Here is a 10,638-nt window from a genome sequence, read left to right on the forward strand (position 1 = left end):
GGAGGACGGGAGAGATGAGGAACTGTGGTTATTATGTAAACTGTAAAAAACCTTTTAAACAAAAAAATTAAATGAAAGTGAGCCGGGGAAACAACTCCAGCAGAACACTGTCATTTTCTCAGCTGTGATTGGCCCAGTGCAATGACATCACAGGGAGTCATTGTGAGGTCAGCTAGATACCAGTCTGTACAGGGTGCTACCTGGACTGGGTTCTGTCCTTGTATCACAGAGGAGGAGTTGGTTGGTGGATAAGGATTTGGACTCAGTAATTTCACATAGATTTGGATACTTCAAAGTAGGTGTGTCCTGAAAAAGTGAGTTTCCCTTGTTTTCTGTTTGCCTTTTGGTGTTTGACATTTATTGATTCTTTTTTTTTTTTTTTTTACCATATTTAATTTTGTTTTAAATTGTGGCTGTTATTTCTATTCTTTCACTGACTGGGATTTTCCTTTTTATTTGACTTCTTTGTAATTCTTAACTGTGCTCTTTTTTTTTTTTTTTTTAACTTTCTGGTTGTAGGCACACAGTGAAGAACTGTGAAGATTTACCATCCGTGTGTCCCCTCCCTGTCAATGTCAGGTGAGCAGTGTTTCTATTAACAGGAAATTCATCTTCTCTTCTGACTATGATGAAAATAAATATTTTCTTGTTTCTAGAATAGGATTGTTGATAGTAAAACATTCTCTCGTTCTATGTTTGTCCCTGGCAGTGGCCCTCACTTCTTTACTGGGGTGACTATGTTTTCTTGATGCGGGACTATGCTTGCTCTTTTGTCAAGTTTTGTTTGTAGATTGATTCTTGTGTTCCCCTGAAGGCATCTTGGTCATGAAGAATGATCATTTAATGTGTTACTGACTGAGAAGTAAAGGAGCAAGTGCTATCCTTACGGATATTTTAATGTTCGTAGTCATTGCCCCTGTCAGACACTCGTCTCTTTTCAAGGTGTCTTTTCTAGGATAGAGACTAAAGGCTTTTTGAGAAGAGTTTGTTTTATAAAAAGATTTGAAGATAAACCTTGCCTCAGTTTTATGGGTAATTGAATATCTGTGGATAATTGCAGTTATTTCTTTAGACTGTTTGATCCATCACTGAATTATCCCGGTAACAATAGAAGGCATTGTCGAACTATTTGTTCTCGCCGATTGTGTTGCCTACTTTTACATTTCAACTTTAAAGTTTTCCATGGATTTTTGAATATTTCCTTATTATATTAGTCTGCATCTTTGTAGGATGCGAGGAAAGATGGGAGCTGCAGAGAGACGGTGATGCTAGGGGAGATTCTCCATCCAGGCCAAGGACTCTAGTAATGATAGCCATGCAGTGGGAGTCTGAGGCAGTTTCATTCCTGTCAGACAAAGCTTGTCTCCATGGAATTGCAGGTTTCTGAGGGAAAAGGAGGTCCTGAACCAATAGGAAGCAGGTTCATTTAGAATGAGACCTGTGCTACACTACCGAGGATGTGGCTTGGAATTCGGGCTACTTGAAGGGGTCACTTTTAATCTGGTTGAGGTGGATGGAACAGATAATCAATGTGTGACTGTGTGACAGCAATGAGTCTGCCTTGACTTCTGGGCAGCATGGGTACGGTAGGGATGGGGAGCATAAGCTCTGCTAAGCCCATGTTTATTGGTTAGCATTCTGTTGTGACAGAAATTATAAACATGGCATCTTAAGAGAGAGTGAGCATGTCTGTCTGACTTAGTTTTGGAGGGACAAGAGCCCATGGGGATGGGTCAGAGTCATAGAAGCTAGCTGGAATCCTGAAGGAAAATTCAGGAGATTCAGATGTCACCAACTCAAACTCAAGTAAGAAGTAGAAGAGGACATGAAGATTATGCCAATTCTTCTTAAGGACAGTGCCACGGATGAAGTTCTGCTTCTCTGGATCCAAAGTGAAAAGTTCCCAAGCAGTACCATCAACTTTCCTTGTGTGTCCATGTGTTTAAACACCCCATTTGTAGCAGACATTTCTAATTCAAAGTACCACAGTGGGATTGTTGAATGTCAGATGTGTTGAGGATTTGACTCTTTGTTTGAGAATTTGTGGAACGCATGGATGTGGGGCTAGTTAGAGGACCTGTGCCACTAGGTGATAGAAAACGTCTTATTCAGTGTCACCAACCACCTAACCACCAGCTCTATTTGGGAAGGAGATGTGCCACCACAATGGCTTCAGTGTCTCTTGAAAGTGTGTACACGTGTGTGCACAAACACAGGCACACATACACACACACACAAAACCTTCCTCTCTGGAGTTGATTCTGGTCTGGGATTTGGTGACAGCCATGAACAAAATACTCAGGACACTAGTTGTGTTACAGAACTTGGTCAGAACCACTGTCAGTTATGGAAGCCATGATTGGTCTGCTCATTTGGGTGACATCACAAGGAAGCATTATGAAGTATGCTAACAATGATTCTGTTTTAGGCACTGCCTGCATTGGTTCCTGTCCTGTATCTGGGAGTAGCCGTCACTACTCTACACAGCAAGTCTACTGAAGATTGCCTGTGGCATTCTAGGAATCTCCAATCTACTGGACTCTGTTAGAGTGAGTTCTTTCCAATTCATTGGTGTTGGTGTTAGGGTTAAGTTTTGCTAATTCATGTTTACGTGTAGCTATTAGTTTACATCCTCGGTCTGATTTGTAAACGTCGTGTCTATTTGTTCATTGTCACCCAATTTCCTGTTTCAAATTCATTTATTCTTTACTTTTTTCCACTGCGTTTCAGTTTTCTTCAGCTGGAGCACGTGTTACTGTAAACCAACCACAGCAATTTCCTTATGAGTTTCCCATCCACGCCTAGCCTGCATTTTGGTCAAACGCTCCTGCTCCATCGCTTCCTCCACTCCATCTCTGTGACTAATACTGTTTCTTTGATAAACGCTCAGCCCTCCTCTTCCTCAAACGCACAGGAGAAGAAAATATCATATTTCTCTTTGTGGACTTTGTTTCTCTTAGATGAGATTTTCTCTACGTGTAGCTACTTTCCACAGAGCACAAAAGTTCAGTGGTCCCTGTGTCTGAGTACTGGTTCTTCCCCAGAATCTGAACAGATGTTGCTACGCTCTTGTTCAGTGTCTTTATGCCAATTGCCCTCTGGATTATTCTTGTACTTCTTGGTCTTAAAGGCATCATTAGGTTGTTTGGGTTATCTCAGATTTCAAGACAGAGAGTTCCTACCTATAAACTAACATTTCTAAAACTATATCATTTCTTCCCTAGCATCGTGTGTCCCTGAAATTGCCCCAGATACAGAGAACTTGAGGTAGCCATGATGGCCAGCCCCCAGGAAGAGGACATCCTTAAGAAGAATTATAAATTTTTATCATCACTAGGTTGTGGTGCATTTGGGGAGGTGATCCTTGCCCAGCACCTTCCCACAAAAACGCAGGTGGCCATCAAGGTGCTGGAGAAAGAGTACAATGATGTGGAATACATCAATTCTGAAGTGGCCATACATAAGTCCTTACATCACAGGAACATCATCCAGTTCTTCCACGCTATCAACACGCTGCAGACCACCTATCTGGTCATGGAATATCTGGAAGGGAAAGATCTGGTGATGTTGATCAATGAGGTGGGCTGTCTAACAGAGGAGGAGGCCAGGCCTATAGTCAACCAGTTGGCCTCTGCTGTGCACTTCCTGCACCAAAGACTGATCGCGCACCGCGACATCAAATTAGAGAACATCCTGCTGGGTGAAGGTGGCAAAGTCAAACTTTGCGATTTTGGGTTGGCCACTCAGCTCGTAGAGGGCCAGATGCTGGAGGAGCTGTGGGGCACCTTGCCATATTTGGCCCCAGAGATCTTGGCCGGAACACCGTATGACGCTATGGCAGGGGATATGTGGAGCTTAGGGATTGTCTTCTACGTCCTGGTCACCGGACACTTGCCCTATGTAGAATCGACCCCCGAAGCTATGTACCATCTAATCACCACCACCCCGTGCCGCATTCCATACCATCTTTCCAGGCCCTGTTATCTCATCCTGGCCAGACTGCTCACCGGTTACCTTTGGTTCCGCCTTACGTCATCTCGGCTTCTGGAACGCCCTTGGCTGGGCCATATTCAGGAACACGTAACACCTCCTGCCAAGGAAATCCTCCCCAAGGTTGTGGAGACCATGTGTAACATCGGGTACACCTGCGAGCAGGTGGTATCGTCTCTAAAAGACCCACAGTCAAACCTAACGGCAACTATTAACATCCTTAAATTCAAAGTGAGCTCGGGGGATAGCAGTCTGCAACATATCATCCCTGCAGTCTCTACTAGCGTCCCTGTCGCCATGCAGAGGAGCCACAGTGAACCAGCTCTGCTATCCAGAGAGGAGAGCACACACACACACCTGCTCCACACACACACCTGCCCGGAGGCGCTGCACTATGCAGATAACACAGCCCCAGAAGGAGATGCATTGGCCACTGAAACCATCAACCCAGCTACAGGGGACACCACAGTCACCATGATGTCACTGGATAGCCTGGCTGATGACTCTTCCTCCCCTGATCCACCTCTGAATGTCAACTGCACAGGGCTGGTGAACATGGCCTTCACCGAAGAGGAAGAATCCAGAGAGCCAGACGTGCCCAGTGACCAGCCCCAGGTTGTACCCGCAGCCTCTGGAACCAGGCCACTCCGGGGCTGGAAGCTCATGAAAAAACGCATTTCCAGAGCACTGAGAGCACTGTGCTGTTGCTGTCTGCCCACCCCACCAGGGCAAACGGAAGTGGCATAGAGTTCCAGCCCTGGTAAGGAGTGCCTGCTGCAGGAGGGAGCCAGGACAGAAGCTCAGATGGTTGTGGCCCTGCATGCAACCCAGGGCAACAGGCCCCTGCGTCCATACTCCAGCTACAGTTTCTAGCTGCCTGTCCATTTCTCCTGTAGCCTACTGCTGCCCCGGCACTGCTTGCCAGATCCAGGGCTGGACCGAAGGCCCATCTGCCCACTGAGCCGCCACCTCCCCAGTTTTGGTTGTGCATTGAAGACCATTACCCACAACATCTAGACCACCTCCCTCTGCAACAGCAGTGACTTAGATGCCCACCTCATGCTGATCATCACCTTGGTCACTTCCTCCTCTCCAACCCTCAGGCAGAACTGCAACAATGCATGTCCTTGAACCTGATTGACAGGGACAATAGATACAGAATTCAAGCTTATGCTTCAGTTTGAACCCCCACTGTTTTACTATTTCTGATTTTTGTGTTATGTACTTTTTTTAAAATTTGGTTGTTATTTGTTGTTTTTATATATTGTTAAGGAAATGTTTTTATTAGTACATCTTAGGAAGTTCAATTTAAATAGCGAATATTGATGAGTTTTCCCTCTGTTGTTAATTCTTTATGTAAATATCTGGACACTCAGTAGTAACTAATGAGTAAAGCCTAATCTGGACAATAAATATTAATGATTAGCCATAAAACAGAGGAGATTCTGGTCCAAGCTTGTAGGAGAAACTGTCAACCAGCCTACCCAAGCCTCAGCCGTCCTGCCAAAACCAGCCCACAGGAGCATGCATGGCAGGAACTTCCTCCCTGAGCCAATGGAAAGCCTGCTGCTGCACGAGAGACTGCTGACTAACGGACAAATGACCAGAGATGCCAATGAAGGAAGAACAACACAGAAGACTTGGTCACCTGAGCCAATGGGACCTTGGGATGGGATAGGAGAGGCCTGCCCATACCCTCAATAAAGGAGTTGGCTTTTTGTAGTCACCTGACTTCCATAGTCTATGTGCTTGACTCCATGCCTTCTCACCCCCTCCCACAAGTAGTGTCCCTGCAGGGTCACGCCCAGCACTGGTTTATCTTGGCTCAATTTTCCTTCAAATCTCTCTCCCTCCTCCTCCTGCCCTTCCTCTCTCTCTCTTTTGTTTTGTGGCCTCTGTTCACAGGAGGCTCTCAGGAGCTCACCATCTCATGTTGGCCTGGTTCAGGAGTCGGAGCCCAGGCAGCATCAGCCCACTCTGCCCTCCCAGGCCCCCTGTGAGAAGAGGATATTTAGTCCCAGTCAGCCTCACAGAAAGTCCTATCACTGAGTGTCTTCAGCTCCATTGCCCAGACTAGTCACGTGGCTATTGTTGAGCCAATCACTGAGTACAAGGTAGTGTGATGTTCTGATTGGCCAGGCCCGAGTCATATGACCACCCAGGCTGAGATGACATTAATTTCTTTAGAACCACAGACATTGAGAGTTAAGGCGAAGCAAGGGACAGGAAAAGGGCAGTTATGAGATGTGGGTACAGGCCAGCTCTCGGCTAAAAAAGGAAGCAGTCACAGGACACCAGTCACAGGACAGAAGGGCAGGTTAAGTTGTCATGCCGTTCACACCAACTCCATTGGGAGACTGACCCAAACCTCTCTGCCCAGAGAAAACTTAAATTTATTTCCTTTTCAAAATTTTAACTTCACATGTCTTGAGGTCACAGAATAACTGATAATCAGTTCTCACCTGCCATGTGGTTCCCAGTGATCGAACTCAGGCCTTCCCTCTTGGCAGCAACCATATACACCTGGGGAGACTAGCGGCTCTGCCATGTGCTTGTAGCTCTGCCTTCAGCAGGAGGGTTGGAATTCAGGCCACAGTTATGACAGTTTTTTCTCTAGCTAACACAAGGAGAGTTCTTTGTGACCACACTTGATTTAAGAACTACACTTTTCATTTGATAAAATCTCTGGTAAAGATTGGAGGTTTGTGAGATCAGAGCTGTGAAGAAGTAGAAGGAATAGATGCTAATGCCAGGAGGAGTACGCTAAAGCACACAACATAAATGAAGATACACTTAATGAACTCATCTCCCAAGGAAAGAGTGAAAATGGCACAGTCATTCCTGAGGTCAGCTAAGGATGGAATAAAAAGCAATCCAGATTAATTGAACCATTAGGGAATCAAACATGAAATAAATCTTTGTTCAACCATGGCCTAAATTTTAATCTCTAATTGTGAGGCTCCTATGGGCAGCAGAATAATATGGTCTTCATCTTGGGTTGGCTGAATTGATGGATATCACAAAACTGCTGAGTCCAGGACTCTAAGAATCAGCTTCTCTTGCCTTTGAGACTTAATCTATGGCTAAAATGACTCCAGAGGCTCCAGTATAACCACCATTAGGAGTATTTGGGATGCGAGTACCAGACAGCTGACCTTAGTGGTTGAAATGAATGGAGTGTGGAGGGATTGCTTTTCTTATATAACAAAATTCTAAAGGAAACACCTGATGGCCCTGATTTGCAGCTCATATTTTAATTTTTCTTCATAGTTTGCAAGATGGCTACTATAATAGAAGGTACCATTACCCTCTTCCACCGGAAGTAAGCAGGAAGGTTGTTCTGTGAAAGCTTGCAGACCCGAGTTTGAGTCCTCAAAACCATGTAATGTCAGAATCATTTGTATGCACACCTGTGATCCCAGCACTCATACAGCAAGATGGGAGGGAGAGGCAGGAGAGTTCCTAGGAGCTCACAGACCACCAGCCTGTAAATACAGTGGCAGTGAAACCCTGTCTCAAACAAGTGGAGGACAAGGAGCAACACCCAAAGATGACCTGTGACCTCCGTGTGTGCTGTGGCACACACAGCCATGTCTGTATTCACACATATTACACACACATACACCTTCTCTCTATATATGCCTCTCTGTCTCTCTCTCACACATGTACAGACATACACACACACACACACACACACAGGCACACACACACACTACTAAGAAGCAAAAAAGTAGAGAGAGGGAATAGGAAGAGGAAACATGCCATCAGGAAACTTCGTGCCTGTCAATGTGAGCTTATGTTTTTCTGGTTGCCTCCATCTGCAATGTGACTAAGGGGAAGGTGTGAGAATGAGGTTATGCTAGTTCAACCCACACTATTTGCATTATCTTTTCCAATACCCACCTGTGAACAGGGTATGGACAGGTTTTTTCCATAGCTAATGCTCTCATTCCAAAAATATCTAGACCATTTCTCTCTCTCAATTTACGTTTTCCCAGCCAATTAACCACTTGCCAGTGTTCTCCAGAGGAAGAGTTGGTTATAGGAGATTTACTTATCATTCATGCTATTATTTTATACAATATCTTAATTCATGTTCATATTTTATTATTTTGTGTGTTTAAGTTCTGAAGAACAAACCCAGGTCATCAGGCTTGGTGGCGAACACCTTTACCTGATGAGCCATCCCACTGTCCCTGGAAGATGTATTGGACTGGTTAACATAAGGGCCGGTGCATTCCCCATTGGCAATATTCAGGCCTAGTCTGGAAGCTGGATGCCTCTGCAGTTCCAGTCTGCTGCTGGTGACCTAGAATCTCCCTAGCCCTGAGTTCACATTGAAGGCAGAAGGAGTTAGTGTGGTGTCCTTTGAGCATGGCTACAACAATGGGTGAGTTCCTCAAAGAAGGGGCTTGCACACCCAGGTCTTCCTGCTCCCCTAGTTTCCTCCCTAGGCTCCCAGCCCTTTGTCCCACATGCCAACCCTCTCTGGAAATTCCCCTCACACACACAAGTGTGTGCTACCCTCCCTTGACACTCATGCAGCCAGGTTGACAACCACCACTTCAGAGTTCTGCCTGTTAGCCTGGGAAACGTTTTCCCACGAAGTCATGGTGACACTGATTACCCCAGGGAGGATACATCCACAGGACTGGACACATGACCTGAAGACCTAGTAATCTGAAAACCTGGTCCTGGGGGTGAGCCTCTAGGAAGTCATGTGGACTGGGCAGGCCAATCAGCATCCCTCCATATGGCTTTTGTCACAGAGGAAAGAGAGAGCTCCTCATTTTTGGCAGAAAAGGCTGAAAAGGGTTCTGCTGGTGGGCATCAGTTGGTGGATAAACTGAATCCATAGAAGGGAAAATTGAGGTTGGATGTTAAGGAATTGCTGCAGTAGAGAGTAGCCCATGGCAGACCAAAGAAAGCCTCCTCCCAGGATTTTAGCAGTGGTAAGTCATCTGATAATGGCAGACAATATCACCATCCAGGAATTTAAATACCTTTTTGTTTCTACTATGGAGGGAATTCTAAAAGAGGTGTATGGCGTCCCCGGGATGTATACATTCTTAGCCATAAGTGCTATTAGTTTTTTAATACTTCATATCCTTAAAGAAATGGTTTGAGGCCGGGCGGCGGTGGCGCACACCTTTAATTTGACACTCAGGAGGCAGAGGCAGGCGGATCTCTGTGAGTTCGAGGCCGGCCTGGTCTACAAGAGCTAGTTCCAGGACAGGAACCAAAAGCTATGGAGAAACCCTGTCTCGAAAAATCCAAAAAAAAAAAAAAAAAAAAAGAAAAAGAAATGGTTTGATAACAGAGTCAAGAATGAGAAACTTTTAGAAATGATACAGACTTTATAGACTATTAATGAGAAGCTGGATGAAAGGATTCATACCATTGAAAATGATCACCATAATTTGACAGGTAAAATTCAATTCATGACAATGGGTTATGAAACTTTACAGAATGATACTGAGAGATTAACTGAAAGGATACATACTGTTGAAATTGACAGTCAAAATCATGACAAGCTAACAGATAGAACATCCTTCCTGGAAGGTAATCCATATGCCATCCAAAGAATCTCTAAGGATAAGAAGATATCATTAATGGAAAAACTTAAAGACATGGTATCATATGTACACGATGAGAACCAGAAATTAATTGATTTGATAGAATCTTTAGAAATATTAAGAGGCCAAGAAATTCAGACTCTACAAAACACAGTTATACAATAGATTTTAAATCATTAAATAACTTATCAGAACTAATAAGCAAGGAGATGACATACAGACAAAAGACAATAATAAAGACTTAACATTGCAAGTACCTCTCAGAATCAGAGATGACTTACCAAAAGTTTTAGCTACTTATCCTGTTACTATTTCTGAAAACTCAGCAAATAGTAAATACCCAAAAGGATATACAGAATGTAAATAGGACCCTATATGTATGAAAGATCTAAAATATATTAAGCAAGCAGTAGTATATTATGGCATTCTTTCACCATTTGTGAGGCAGTTGTAAAGACAGACTTCAAGAAATAAGGTTGCTCCACATGACTGGCTTCAATTAGTCTCAACTGTATTAGACCATGGTCCACAGCTACAGTGGAAGAGTTACTGGAGAAAGGAAGCTAAGGGTCTTGAACATCAAGGTAGAGCCAGAGGTTTCAAGACCTCCCAAGATCAAATTCTTGGTGAGGGCCATTATGCTGATCCAGATAGTCAAGCTATATATACATATACATATACATACACACACACACACACACACACACACACACACACACACACACACTGAATACAATTTGGCCCTATGCCATACATCAGCCTTGAATGCTTGGGACAGGAGTCAAGAACGAGGAAAAAGAATTGAATATATACTAAGGTGTTCTCCTGTGCCAATGCATTCAAGTGTATTTCCCACTTTCTCTTCTATGAGGGTCAATGTGGCTATCTTTATGTTGAGTTTGTTGATCCATCTGGACTTGAATTTTGTGCATGGTGATAGAAATGGATCTATTTTCATTCTTCTAAATGTTGATATCCAGTTATGCCAGCACCCTTTGTTGAATATGCTTTCTTCTTTCCATTTTATATTTTATGCTTCTTTGTCAAAAATCAGGTGTTCATAGGTGTGTGG

At 44.1% G+C, this 10,638-nt stretch overlaps 1 protein-coding gene across 1 annotated transcript; it reads left to right on the forward strand.

The window, feature by feature from the left end:
- Nucleotides 1-3,273: 3,273 nt before the first annotated feature.
- On the forward strand, nucleotides 3,274-4,737 carry LOC130862007 (sperm motility kinase-like). The gene has a single exon (XM_057751375.1). It carries the CDS (start codon nucleotides 3,274-3,276, stop codon nucleotides 4,735-4,737), a length of 1,464 nt encoding a protein of 487 aa, XP_057607358.1.
- Nucleotides 4,738-10,638: the final 5,901 nt, after the last annotated feature.

This window comes from Chionomys nivalis, chromosome 19 (assembly GCF_950005125.1).
Source record: "Chionomys nivalis chromosome 19, mChiNiv1.1, whole genome shotgun sequence".
Taxonomy (NCBI): domain Eukaryota; kingdom Metazoa; phylum Chordata; class Mammalia; order Rodentia; family Cricetidae; genus Chionomys; species Chionomys nivalis.